General features: G+C 36.1%; 1 protein-coding gene across 1 annotated transcript in view; it reads right to left on the reverse strand.

Moving 5' to 3' along the window:
- LOC149562989 (uncharacterized) overlaps nt 1–15,563 on the reverse strand; it is a 175,567-nt gene that overhangs the window by 39,254 nt on the left and 120,750 nt on the right. The window contains exon 10 of the mRNA XM_089826430.1: nt 9,358–9,479. Coding sequence (XP_089682556.1) covers nt 9,358–9,479 — 122 coding nt within the window. The remainder of the gene's footprint in view (nt 1–9,357; nt 9,480–15,563) is intronic.

Here is a 15,563-nt window from a genome sequence, read left to right on the forward strand (position 1 = left end):
ATGTGATTGTTGTCTCCCCGCAAGGGGCAATGTTTTTGAAGGCGGTTGATTGTAAAAGGGTAGGTACAGGATGTTGAATTTATTGCACAGATTCTCATTGATCCATAGAGTTCGTGGGTGCTGATAATGTTGTCCAAGTAGTAACGAAGAATGCAAAAGTCTATAGGGTTGTGGGTGCTTTGGTAGAAGCACGATATGATCATATGTTTTGGACACCATGCACCGTCCACTCCTTGAATTTGGTGATGAAAGCAATTGACACCCAAATTGAATGGGTGAAAAAAGTATATGAGGGTGAGGTCCAAATGTTTGTGACAAACCACCACATGTCACAAGTAATTTTTAGAACTTTCTCCAATTTGGAACTATTGAAGGTAAATTTTAAAATTTACTTAAACTTTATTTAGTTTCATTTATCATTTTGTGTCATACTTTAGATAATTGAATAAAATGTTTTTTGTGTTGCTAACATATTTAAAATGTGTTATTAACTTACAATTAACATGTTATTAGGTGGCTGAGAGCTTGAAACTCAGTTTGCTTCACACACAATCATCCTTAGACCTTGTGAGGGTGAAAGATGCATTCTACCAGATGGTTATTAGCAACCAATCGAGTGTATGGAAGCAATTGAATACAACAAGGGCCCAAAAGGTAAAAGCAATGATCTTGGATGATAATTGGTGGGCTCAAGTGGATTTTGTATTAGAATTCACCGAGTCCAACATGTTTATACTCTGGTTTACCGACATTGATGAGCCTTGTTTGGGGGACATCTATGATGCCATGGACTCCTGCTAGAGAGAGTGATATAGGTAAGTTTAGATTTTAATACAATCCTCTATCACTGTTTATTGAGATTTTAATTTTAATTTTAAATTAACATCACGTCAAGATAACTTACATGAACATCATTTGATATCCCAGGTCATTGATTGGAGAAAGCAAGATTCTGAGGTCACCTTGTACAAAAAGGTGGAGTTAATTGTTCTTTATCACTAGAACAAATTGACTACACCTTTACACCTCCTATTATATGCACTAGCTCCCAAGTATTATAGTGTTGAGATACTTGTTATTCCTAGTAGAGTGCCACCATACATAGATCCTAAGATTGGTAGTGGACATAAGAAGGCATTCAGTAGGCTCTTTAGCAATCCTATGGTGGCATCAAATGTTAGAAGATAGTTTGCAAAGTTTGTCTCACAAAAAATTGCATACCCTAATACAATTAATGACCAACACAGAATGGTTGGTATTAAATGGTGGTACCTACATGGCCAAGACTATATTGTACCTCTAACCTCTTGTCATTAAGATCCTATCACAAGTAAGTTTTTTTTTTTTTTTCAAGACAAGGAATTGGAGGAGTAATGATGCAGGATAGACATCCTATTGTGTTTGAGAGCAGGAAGCTTAGATCTAGAAAAATTGTACTACACCTATGGCAAAGTTGTTGGCTATCATGCACGCTTTAGCTAAATTTAGACAGTACTTGGTAGGAGTTAAATTTACTGTTAGAACCAAACGACAATAGTTTGAAATAATTTTTGGAACAGAAGGATCTTAATGAGAGGTAGTAAAAATGGGTGAGCAAGATTTAGGCATACGATCTTGAGGTGGAGTACATCAAAGAAAAGAAAAATGTGGTGGCTGATGCATTTTCTAGGAGACCTATTATTTGTTCACTTACAAAAGTTTCAGCTGATTGGAAATCACAACTATTGATCGCATATGCTAAGAATTCTTTAGCTTATGATATACTAGATGGAAAGATGCATGATGCCAGGCATACTGTGCTAGAAGAAATAATCTACTATAAGGGTAGAATATATCTTGTACCAAGCTCTTGTTGAGTGATTTTCACACCATCACTCCATTGCAAATGGGGATCCCCTCTTTTTTCTTTAGCAAGTAGGAATCATTGTCTTAGGTAGTTTTAGTTGGCAACACTTTCAAGTTTCCAAGTGTGGTAGCGAGTTTGAGCAATTTTGGCTTGCCAGGAAGTAATTTTGTTTGGGGCTTGAGTGAGAATTTTGATGTCCTTTTGAGGTTTTTTCGTAGTCTGATTCCAAGTTGATAGGTAGAATTTTAGTCCAAGTGAGAAAGGTTTGCATGTTTGAGAAACGGGTTGAGGATTGTGAGCAGATCATAGTTGGTGGAAGTTCCTAAGCTAGGGATTATCCATTGAGGGGAATTCCTAATGCTAAGAATTTCCCCCTGGTGGAAAATTTCTTGTAGTTTTCACACCATCAGCCCATTGCAAATGGGGATCCCCTCATTTTTCTTTAGCAAATAGGAATTGTTGTCTTAGGTGGTTTTAGTTGGCAACATTTTCAAGTCTCCAAGTGTGGTAGTGGGTTTGGGCAATTTTGGATTGCTGGGATGTAATTTTGTTTGGGGTTTGAGTGAGAATTTTGATGTCCTTTTGAGGTTTTTTCATAGTCTGATTCCAATTTGATAGGTAGAATTTTAGTCCAGGTGAGAAATGTTTGCATGTTTGAGAAATGGGATGAGGATTGTGAACAAATCATACTTTGTGGAAATTCTTAAGCTAGGGATTTTCCACCGAGGGTAATTCTTGATGCTAAGAATTTCCCCCTAGAGGAAAATTTCTTGTAGTTTTCATACCATCACCCCATTGCAAATGGAGACCCCCCTCATTTTTTGTTAGCAAGTTGGGGTCGTTGTCTTAGGTGGTTTTAGATTGCAACCTTTTCAAGTTGCCAAGTTTTGTGGTGAGTTTGAGCAATTTTGGCTCACTGGGAAGTAATTTTGTCTAGGGTTTGCGTGAGAGTTTTGATATCCTTTTGAGGTATTTTCATAGCCTAAGTCCAAGTTGGTAGGTAGAATTTTAGTCGAAGTGAGAAAGGTTTGCATGTTTGAGAAATATAAGGATTGTAAACAAACCATACTTGGTAGAAATTCTTGAAGCTGAGGATTTTCCACCGGGGGGAAATTCTCGACACTGAGGATTTTTCACTAGGGGGAAATTCTTGATACTGAGGATTTTCTACTAGGGAGAAATTTGTCACACTGAGGAATTTCCCCTACTCATTTCTCTCCAAAATCTCAAGATTCCCCCTTTGAGCAAAATGAGGAGCAAGCACTTTGAGAGATCTTTATTATAGTGGCGAACTAATCAATGCAATGCTAAAATGATGAAGATGAGAAAAAATAATAATTTTCTTAAGGATTTTCCACTGGGAGAAATTCTTGACGCTTAGGATTTTCCATTGGGAGGGGGAATTCTTGACACTCAAGGTTTTCCCCTCCCCCTCATCAACCCAAAAGAGACGCAAGATCATTCTAAGGTGTACAAAGTCGAGAAATTAGTAAACAAATGGGCATAAGGGGGCGAAATGGCAAGTTTTAGGGATCTAAGTAGAAAAATTGGGTTCGGGGGGAATTCCTAATGCTCAAGATTTTCCATCGGGGGAATTCTTGACGCTTAGGATTTTCCAACGCGGAAAATTCCTTACGCTAAGGAATTTCAACCACATTGGTTCCCTCAAATTTCACCATCCTCTAAGGCGTTTTATGGCATGAGGGCAACATCATGAGCAAGAATAGAACAGGAATCACCAAGGAATGTTGAAATGAGGTAAAAATTTGCGAAAGTCCTATTTGGCGAAAATTCTTGTTGCTGTGGATTTTCTCACTGAGGAAATTCTTAAGGCTGAGGAATTCCCATCACTTTTCACCCTTTCTTTTTTTTAATCAAAATGCATTTCAAGCAAGTGTTAGAGGCAGAGGAGACGGAGCTAGGATAAAATTGGGCAACAATGATGAAATTCGTAAAGTTTTAAGACAAAGAAAGGCTACATCATGTTCTGTGGAAATTCCAGACGCTAAGGACTTTCCCCCAGGGGAAATTCCTGAGGCTGAGGATTTTCCACCATCCAACTCTCATCCTCTATAGTCATTAGGATTGCCCACCATGAATTATTCTTGCAGCCCATGGATGGAAATTTAAAAAAATTGATGCTAGCACTTTTAATTTTGCAATTAAATTTAAAAATGTTGGTGTTATCACCAATAAAATGCCTAGCTTTGAAATTGGAACTACCTCAAGACAAATTGGAGAGGTGATAGAAATGAGTTTTAATGCTAAGAGGGATGAATTTAGTTTATTATTGATGTTTTTCAAGGTAACTTAATGTTTTTCTCTTTTGTTTTGCAAGGTAAACTCAAGGAGGGCTGAATTGAAATTCATTCTTGGAAAATGTCGAAAAATCATAGCATTGTTGGTGCACATATCCTTCATTGTCACATCAACAAAAATTTCGGCTAGATGGCAAGGTGATGATCAAGCTCGAGGACTATAGTGAGAAGGATAGGTTCATCTTCTAGCTATCAATCCGCAAAGTCAGATTGAAATCAAGAGGAAATTTAGGAAAGCACATAGGGGATCCAGCTACATCAAGACATATTCATGAAGATGCAAGTGATTCAGGTCAATTCCATGACGGAATTTGAAAGGATGAAGGAAATCTCAAATGTTGAGAGATACTTTTTGCAATTTTTACAAACACCTTCTACAAGCCAAGACTCCAAGAACGGGATAAGGATGATGGGCTGGTGATTTTTTGTCTCCTCCAATTAGAAAATTTCAGTTCCAAGCATAGTCAATCAAATCATGCCAAGTGTCCCATCTTCTCATTAGTTGGAAAAATCATTGTGATTTTCTTATTGGCCCAAAATTGGTGCCTTCATTTTGGTTGTAAATTTGGCAACCCTAATTAGGGTTTGTGGGAAGAAATTTCACACCTTGATCTTGAATCGATCTTGACCCTTCGTTGAAATGGAACTACTATAAGAGGCCAAGGCCTTCTCTTTTGTAATTTATTAGCTTAGATATTGGAGGTAGTAAATAGACAGGAGATTAGAGTAGGCTAGCCAAGGGATGGACTTGATCAAATTGTTGCTCTAATGCTTGTCAAGGTAATTGATAATCATTGTTGGTTCTTCATGGTGGATTACTTAATATTCCTTTGTAGTATTCCATTGTTTCTTCAATCTTTCACTTGGAGTAGATTTCTTTTAATGTTGAAGTAGTTTAGTTAAATGGAAGTTGTTGTGGATGTTTACTTGTTTGACTCAAACAAATCCAGGCCATTAGCATTCTTATGGATTGTAAGAGCACCTTGTGTGGTAAGCCAATTAATATTAATAGTTAACTTCAATTGGTATTGAGTCTTTAATTTGCATCCATTTGATGGGATTGAAGAGGAAATGTCAATATGAATGAACTAGGTGAGTGGAGTCGCTAGTGAGATTACACCTAGAAGGGTCCAAGTCATCATGATTCTTTTCATTCCTAGTTAGAAGTAGTAGTAGTAGTAGTAGAAGTTTAAGTTTAGGTGGAAAATTCGGAAAATCGGAAGCTATATTTTCAATTCACATTATGAAGTAAAAAATTCTTTAGAAGTGCAAGAGTTGATCTCCATTGAATGAATAGCGTAAGTCCCTTCGTGATAACCATATCACATCATAAGACTAAGCAAAATCCACAATTAAGAAGGAACCTTGAAGTCATTTCATGATCTTACTTTGCAAGCTTAGCATGAGAGGATCATGTGTTTGGTGTTTCTCCTTGAAACATTAAGTATTTGATTCTCGCATGTTTTAGTAGAACAAAGCTCACATCAACAAGGCCAAGTTGAAGCAAAATATTTTAAAAGTTGTACACAAGACTCCCATGGTAGAGCATTCAGGTTTCTTTAAAAATTACAAGCGAATTAGAGAAAGACATTCTTAGAAAGGTCTTAACGATGAGGTCCTGCAATATATTCGTGAATTCTTAGTTTGTCAGCGGAATAAGGCAAAACATACCTTTCTAGCAAGTCTTCTATAACCCTGCCCATTCTTGAACAAAAGTAAGAAGTAATTTCAATGGACTTCATCACGTGTGTTCGAAGGGTACAGGGAAGGATCACATATTTGTTTTGGTGGATAGATTGACCAAATATTCCCATTTCTTTGCCATTGCCATTGATTACTCAGCATCACAAGTTGTCGAGTTGTTTTCAGAGAGATTAAGATTGCATGGTCTTCCGAAGACCATTATTAGTGATAGGGACAACAAGTTTATCAACTTGTTTTGGCGAAAGTTGTTTCAATTGGTAGGTAGAGTTGATGCCAAGCACTAGTAATCATCCAATGGGCAAATGGAAATAGTAAACAAATGGGTTGAAGGCTATCTCCAAAAGTACATAGATCAGATGGCTATATTAGGGTGAGTATTGCTACGATACAACATATTATATGACTATTTGGATGTCCCCATTTAAAGCTCTGTATGGATATAAAGCTTTTTCATTTGTGGACTTGGCTTTTGGTGATAGCAAGGCACCCCGAGAAAGAGAGACTTTACAGGAGTACTAGGATATACTCAAACTGTTGAAGGATAATATTCTCCATGCATCAAACTAGCAAAAAATGTATGTGGACAAGCATAGGGTGGAAAGAGAATTTTAGGTCGGTGATTTAGTATTCCTTCACTTACAACTATACAGGCAATCTTCCCTAAAAAAAGTGGACCTAAAAAATTGAAACCAAGATTTTATGGACCCTCTAAGGTGATTAGAAGGATTGAAGAGGTTGCTTATGAACTTGAGCTTCCCTTAGGTAGTAAGATTTATAATATTTTTCATGTATCTTGTTTCAAGAAGGCTTTGAGAAAACAGACAGTTGCATTTTCCTAAGTTACTACCATTAGATGAGTTTGGTCAGATGGTGCTTGTACATTAAGGCATTGCTAATTGGCGAGAGAAAATTGAGAAGAAAAGTGATCTGGGGATATCTAATCAAATGGAAGAATTTACCTTTAGAAGATGCTTCTTGGGAGGGATGTAATGTCCCCAATTTTAATAAAATACTTTAAATAATTAACAATCCCAAAATTTAAATAATATTATTTAGACCTTTAATTATTTAATAATGAGGCCCATTTTTTATTTAATTGTTTCCATTGGTGTGGTCGTTGGCTATCTTTGTAAACCTTCAGAAAGTTCCTCTGAAAAGTATTTAAGCACAACATGTAGGTAGTAGTTGGTATGTGATTTGGGTTATTTCTTTGTACTACAAATTCCTGTTGGAGTTCTAGATTGTTCGCCATTTCAAAAGTGAAATTTTTTCCCTATTTGGCTATTTCTAGTTTCGGTGGGATTCAACCCTCACCCTATTCCGACTTTGTATTATCTACCCTACTTGGCTCTCGTGGTTTCGATGGGAATCAACCCTCACCTTATTCCATCCATTGTGCTTCTTTTCTTCAAATTTGGCAAATCCGGAACACCATTTTAGTCTGGAATATATCTATATCTATCTGTGACTGTCTCAATATGCTTTGATGTCTTTTGTATTATTTCCTTGAAGTTTTCAATCCATTTTGGAGGACTTAGTTTGATCAAATTTGAAGAACTACAAAGCACTGCATCACCCTCGTCAAGCATGACCTCTTATTTCCTCACTGCATGCTCAACTCCATCACCGTACAGTATCCTCCTGTCCTCGTATGGACCCACTATCTCAGCCCTCATACTACCGTATGGACATAGATTGTACAACATCCCACTAGTACTGTACAACCACTTCTCTTGCTATTGTGTGACCACTTCTAATCCAACCGCACAACCTCTCGTTACAAAATCGCTTGCTACTGTACGACTCCCAATTGCATTCTGACAATACCGTACGAATCCCTTGAGTGCATTGTTTGCCAGAATACTACCATACGGCCTTCAAATTGCGCATTTGACGAATACTTGATAACCTTTTCATAGTTGGAACGTGTTGGAAGGGAAACAAAACATTACAAGGGAGAGGAAATTTTACAACATCCAAACTTGTGATTGCTTGCGGACCAACAATCTCGAGAAAGGGGGATTGTCATGTCACTTCTCTAACCGTAGTTGTTACTTCTAATAAGGTTGTAGTATGTTTCTTCTTCACACTTAGCCATTTTTCTGAGTTTAAGTCTTTTGTTTTAATAAGTGACTTCCTAATTTTTAGTCATGGCTTGGGGCCAAGTCAAATTAGATATTTTCAGATTTTTCCTTACTTTGTGGATTAGTACTGAGGTATGTTTTCTTTTCCCTCTATGCTAAGGATGCAAACCCCGGGCATCAATCCTTGGATGCTGCCCCAAGCAAACAGTTTCAGTTGCTACATGCACGCTATAGCAGTGTAGGTATGGATACCAAAGTGGATTTCAGTTTCAAAATCCCAGTCCACCATTGTTGAGGGTCTCAGAGGTATTCATTCAGGCATAGCTGCTATGAACAATGAAGGCTTTGACACCAGATTTTGGTATTCCTCAACTGTCCAATAAGAATCAAATAATTATGTTTTCAATACCTTACTTTTGTAATTGATGATTTACGCACATCTGATTTAATTTATAAGGTTCTAATTTATTTTTGCAAAGGAAATTCGTTCCAGGCTTGTCTGATCTATTTTTTATTAGAATGTTTTAAGTTGACAGTATTTTCAATATAACACAGTAGCTGGGTTATTTCATTTAGCCACTTCATCTTGTCTTCTTTATCTACTTTTATTCTAACTTGACACTCTTGAGAATTCAAGAGTAGAAAAGCTTTTTGTTTCCTCTTATACTTGAGCAGTTTTCTACCATTGATCGAGATAGAGATTTTGCTCTTTAGCTCCAGTCCCAGGGAATCACCAAGCCAAAGAATCTGTTTGGCAAGATGTTGTACATGACTAGCTTTAACAATAGGCTATGGTTATTGGTGTTGAATGCTATTATTAGTGAACAGGTACAACTTAATGGAATAATTTGACATTCTCTGCAGGAGTCAATTTTCAGGTCATCCCATGCATTTTAAGGGAATATTCTCATAATCCATTGGTTGCTTACAGATGTGCCTCATCATTTCCAACTTAATCCCAAGAGGGACTTTTCAATTCAAGATTTATGCAAATTCTTCAACAACTAGCAATAACTGCATCTATCATGAGGTAAAAAGGAAAAATAAATTCTCCTAGGTTGCCCCTATTTGCCTCTAGAAAGGAGAAAATCCAAAATTCCACTGCCAAAGCATTACTAATTTCTCATCCAGATAGCTAATTACAAGATACGTTGACCCTATAACTATCAGTTCCCTGTGATACATAACAAATTAAATAATAGTTAACTAGGAAAATATAAAACAGCACATGACATAAAAGTAATCAAGGTTTGCACATCTACTTGTCATTAAAGATTATAAATCTGATTTGGTCAGTGCCCTTACATACTCAGAATAAGGTAACTAGGAGGCTTCAAAAAGTACTTACATTTAAAAATGTATTCATCATAGAAATGAATAAATTTGAACTCAGAGATGCCCTTACCTGCCCCACATAAGGCGCTCAGCACCAAAGGTTGTGACTAGATCTGACAAAAGACTCGATATATCATCATAAGGATAAGGCTTCCTTGACACACGGAAGGAGGCGCTCACTTTCACATAAACCTACAGTTACCAACCTATTATTCTCTCTCATTATGTTGTCAAGAACCCCAATTAAGCTGAAAAGAAGGGAGTCAAAATTACTTAAGATTATCCAAACTTTGTGGACTCAACAACATAATATGTACATAGCAAAATAAAATATCTTCCAACCAACACATATAAGATCAAAAAAGCTACTGGATTTGCATCAAAAGACTTCTTGATTGCAGGATCAAATATTTTTTGACCTAGAAAATTAGTATTTCTCGAAGTGATTCATTGTGAATGTGCACTCTCTTTCTAAAAGCATAGTTGCATTGAAACAAAACCTACAGATGTTGCCCCTTATTAAATACCCAAAATGGCTTCAGAAGAAAGTTATTACAGAAAGGAAAGGGCCATTCTTTTCAAAAAACTGGTAAAACAAGCAACATATTTATATTATTATAAATGCAAGTTAGTGCATTGTAGATGAAATTTGTTCTTTCTACTACAGACCTAGAAACAAAAAATTTACCGATCAGAAATGTCTCTAAAATTTGATTATTGTATCTGAGGCCAACAGAAGCATAATTATACGTCTTTCATAAATGGAATCATTCCAACAAGTGCCGATTATAAAATACTCCACAATTTACGAGGAAGTGAATCTCATGGCTCATCCTTAACAATGTTACAACAGTGAAGGTCGGTCTAAACTGTATCATATTGATTTTCTGGTAGTTATCTTCCAGGTAAGGGAGCCTTTTAATGTTCAGGGGGATGGATTTATAAATTTATGTTTTGATTGACGATCAAGGACTATATAAATTATTCCTAGATTTGTTAGTGAAATCTTTTATGCAAAATAAACTGGGTCATTACAATCCTAATAATGTTGCTAACACAAACGAGTCTGTTCTGGAGTTGGTTGTAAGAAATTGTAGCAAAAGTCATTCAATTAGATGATAAGATGCTGTTACTAATAAGCTGGTAGTCTGATTCTACAAGAAAGAATAGTGAAACAAAATACTAACAAGCTACTGAATCACTGATTTAAGCATAATAAATTAGCTATATGTAATAACCCTATCTAGAGAAAATTTTCATGATATAAGATTAAATAATAATAATTAAATAAAATAGACAATAACAATAACAAAGAAAAATTAATGAACTGATAAATTATATTTATTATTAAAACTAACTATAAGAATATAAAATATCAATTGAAATATAATTATTCTTATAATATGAATCCAATATATGTAAATCATAATAGTCAAAAACTATCAAAAGAAGGCAACCTTTAGATAGCTCACTTTCATTACCTTATAAGATGGTAACTGACATTGGAAATATATATATATATATATATATGAAATGTAAGAAGATTAGGGGAGAGGGACATGGGGGAATACATTCAGCATATGCAAAAGATCACAGGGGAGATAAAAAAGGCAAGGACACCTCATATTTGGATCATCAAAAATTAAGACCACCGAGAATAGAAGAGGAACAAGACTACATACAATTATGTTTGGCCCAAGAAGATATGACTCATGAATATAGAAAATGCTACAGCTGGAAATGGGATTCAATAAGATGATCATAAATGGAGAGCACATCGAACATCCTAATGAAAGTAGGGAAGGAGAAAATATATATATGGGACACTACTATTTAGAAATAGAATGGCACGAACAATAAAAGGAAGAAAAATTTAATAACTTGTCCATGAAACCAAAATGGCGATCATATATAACCATCGATTAGAGGAAAGAAATGGAATCAGAAAAGAATACAATCATACAATAGAACTATTGATTAATAGTCATTAAAAAGGGAGCATCGAGTGGCAACATAGAAGCACCCCTGTTAGTATTCATCTACATACCTCATGCAAGTCCAGTCAACATTGAGTGTCAGACCCATTAGAAGAAGTGAATAACATCAAGAATAAGCAAGGACATCACTGATAAAGTAATGTGAGAGTAGTATGGAATAGACCAGTTGAAGTACCACCATGTAAGAAAATTCTTAGGATCAACTATGTCTAGAGATGGGAAGATCGACAAAATATATTGACATCCATAAGGCAGGAAGAAACAATCAAATGATACAAAAGAACCTTAGAGAATTCAATATCCTATCTATGAATGGTGGAAACACCGACTTGGAAAAATAAAGAAAATAAATACAAAGATCAAAAGAAAGGAAAAGACGGAGATATGAGCAGAAGATGTCGTCGGTAGAAATTGTGTATTAGCCGATAGGACCCTTCGGAAAAGTTCTTGTATCAGCTGACGGGTCCCTTCGGGAAAGTTCTTGTTATGTAGCTGACGGGTAAATAGTTTGTAGTGGACATAATGTATGTGGCCGACGGATACCTTCGGGAATTGTTCCTCGGAAAGTATTTATACCCCCTTCGGGAAGCATTATAGGGATCATTCAAGCATAATGTACTGTTTGGCATATGCGAATAATAATAAGAAGATTTCTGCTGTTCGTGTTTGTGTTCATTGTCTGTGTACAATTCTTAATTAACCTATGCGGTAAACATTTGGCGCCGTTGCCGAGGAACGAACCCGGGTCACCCACGTGACAGGCAGGAATACTCACCACTATACTACAACGACTGCTTCTCTTTTCATGGGGACGACTGTAGCAATCTTCTATGCGACACGAGTCCTTGCTTCAGATAATTGATGGGCCAATGATGTTGACATGATGCAGGCAGCCATGGCAAGTGAGTTCGCTACAGCACAATTCTGTTTTCTAGGGTGTTTGCTAGTGGTTCATCGACACCGGTGCTACAAGAGGTTTACTATGCTCGGCAGCGCGTGGAGGCGGATAGGGCAGCAGACGATGTTGCAGCTCAGAGATCCCTAATGGTTGAGAAAGAGGCAAGAGAAAAGTTAGCCACCGACTTGGCCGACAAGCAGGCAGCATGGGCAGCAGAGCGGGCAACACTATTGAAGGATATGGCAGCAGTTGTACAGGATAAGGACGCGGCTATCCAGGATAAAGATGCAGCAGAGCATGAGTTGCAGTTGGCCAGGAGACAGACTTTGGATGCCGCGCTTCTACTGAAGGAGGCCGTAGAGGTTAATTCACAGATTCAGACAGATCTGCACATTCGGACAGACCAGGTGTATGAGTTACGTCGTCAGCAGCACTCTTCTGGGACACCTCCTTCTTCTCTCTAGTAATTCTTTTATTGTTTGTGGGTTGTCTCCTAATTTTGTTAGTCGTCAGGAGACGACTTTTCTTTTTGGGGGGGATGATGTCATCGGTAGAAATTGTGTATCAGCCGACAGGACCCTTCAGAAAAGTTCTTGTATCAGCCGACGGGTAAATAGTTTGTAGCGGACATAATGTATGTGGCCGGCGGATACCTTCGGGAAGGTTCCTCGGAAAGTATTTATACCCCCTTTGGGAAGCATTGTAGGGATCATTCAAGCATAATGTACTGTTTGGCATATGCGAATAATAATAAGAAGATTTTTGCTGTTCGTGTTCGTTTTCATTGTCTGTGTGCAATTCTTAATTAACCTATGTGGTAAACAGAAGACAATTACAAGTAGTCGTAGGACATATTTAGCAAATATCAATAGGAAATACAAGGCAACATACAATATTGAAAACCATCAACTGTGAATAGAGAACAACGTGGATTAAGGGCTATACCCATATACAACAAACATTACCAAATGAGATAGAACAAGAAACACAAGGACATAGACTAATATAGATTAGGAAGAACTACTATTAAAACTAGATAACAATCCAACTCAGAGATATTCTAATAAGGAATAGCAATAAGAGACTTGATAACTAGCAAGCCTAGAGCAGTGACAAATAGAGGTAGAAAACATAGAATGAAAATAAACAAATAAATACAACAATTTGGTAAGAGGAGAAGAATCTAGTAGAAGAATAAGTATATAAAAGAGGTATGAGCAAGATAATTCATATAAGTTATCATTCATGAGTATTATTTATAAAATGGCAATTATTTTAGAAATAATTGCCATTCTGTGTTATTAAAAATTGTAATTGTTTCAGAGACCAAAATAATTTTTGTAGAGAGCATTCAATATGGATGTTGGGTTTCTTTTAAGAGAACACATAGAAATCAAAGGGCATTCTTCATGAATGTCGAGATTCCAAATTGGAATTCAAAGAGATTTGTAGAGAATCTCTTAGAGAATTTTAAAAATATATATATATATTGTAGTGGTCAAACATGTGCATATGTCAGAGATAAGAGACTTGGTTAGAGGTGGGATCTCTACCAAGTAGTGTTATCAAAGATCCCAAAGAGGCCTAAGGAAGATGCTCCCCATATGACGATTACCTAATCGAGATATATTTCTCACTAGAGGGTTAGGTGATTTGAGAAGAGTCTCTTCCGAAGGATTAGGAAGGGTAGTAAGGGTAATATGTAGATTGATATTTATTTGGTTCAATATTTCTAATACGTTTACATACATTTTTTCCATCTTGTACTAACAAATGGGTGCAAGTTACAACATTCAACCTTAATATGGAAGCAGGGACATTACACTATACTAAGCAAACTTGAATAGCTAGGTTGCCTACCAATTCTACTTTATCTAATACCCATTTTCCACAGATATAAAGCCAAGCTTATCTCTAAATTTGAAAAAACATGTATCAACCAAGTGGTCTAGTCATTATGCCAGAAAACTAATCTTCTATACGCTAATAATAAAAAAAAAAAAACTGACCTTCTTTATCTCTCTCTCTCTCTCCTCATCCTATCCTCTCTCTCCAGCTCATCTTATACATTCTCTCTTCCTCTATCCTATCTATGTTCTCACTGCCTCTCTCTCTCTCCCTCTTTTACTCTATTTCTTCCTCACCATCATATCCCCTCTCTACGTCTCTTTATACTATTCATTTTCTACCTCTCTCTTCCTATCACCTTCCCTACCTCCCTCCCTCTCTTTTGGTTATACAAGTGTCCTCAGTAGCCCATATGCACTATAGGGCGATCACACTATTTTTTACATAGAGCGCACATTCTATAGCACATACTTGCTATAGCGTGCACATGCTTTATAATGCATTCAAATTCAGCAAATCTTAGGCTTGGATTTGCATTGGAGATCCAACCCAAAGGTGTGGTCGTTCCAAACTGGTCTTGAACGTGATTTCCAACAAGCATACCAAAAAGCCATGATTTTACTTGTGCGCTCTCCATCAGATTTCACCATGTTTGAATATCGATAAAATCAAATTACATGATATTGTAGATCTCTGTGTTAGCTATGTAACCATATAATTTATTTTGAATTTAGACTATTTTAAGCATTTCAATTATAACTCTTTTCCAATGGATGTCCATTTTCTCTCTAAAACCAACATGTAGTATTGTGGGGTTAGATTTTAGCTCCTTCGTCTGATTTCGCAACAAGTTATTTTTTTAGAAACTAAACTCCATTCTACACACTTTATAAAAAAAAGTTTAGATTTTTTATTAGTTCTCAATGATTCTTAGGGGGAACACAGATATTTCACGTTTTTGGGATGTGTTCACTTACAAAATTCATAAAAAAAAATATTAAAAAAATAAATAAATATATATATATATACACACACATTAAAAAATTACGCAAGAAAATATGGAATAAACTACATGGTGTTAGCTAACTTCAAACCAAAGCAATTAAATAATTTCCAAAAAAAATTAGGATTTTAGGGGGACCACACTTCGCACTATGTTATGTTTTTATTGAAAAAATAGTATCACTTTTTGTGGGCCCCTTTTTTGAGGGCTTGAAACTTGATCATTTTAAAAATAAATTAGTAGTTTAGAAACTAGATTCAAAGGACTACAACTTTTGTTTAAGTCATATCTTGAAATTGTTAGAGTAACTATCTTCAAATTCTTGTCGAAGTTCAGAATTTGTTGATTTCAGCAAAAAAATGGCATCTTATAACCCATTTTTGATACCACAACTTTGTGCACTTACCCAACCCTAACCCTAAATATAACCCTAACTCTACTCCTAACTAAAACATTTGATGTAACAATATCTTTAAAATAAAAAATATTTAAGTTATGCAAATTAAACACCATATATGGAATTATAACAT

Source organism: Cupressus sempervirens, chromosome 4 (assembly GCF_028749045.1).
Source record: "Cupressus sempervirens isolate cs-2001-9-10 chromosome 4, ASM2874904v1, whole genome shotgun sequence".
Taxonomy (NCBI): Eukaryota; Viridiplantae; Streptophyta; class Pinopsida; order Cupressales; family Cupressaceae; genus Cupressus; species Cupressus sempervirens.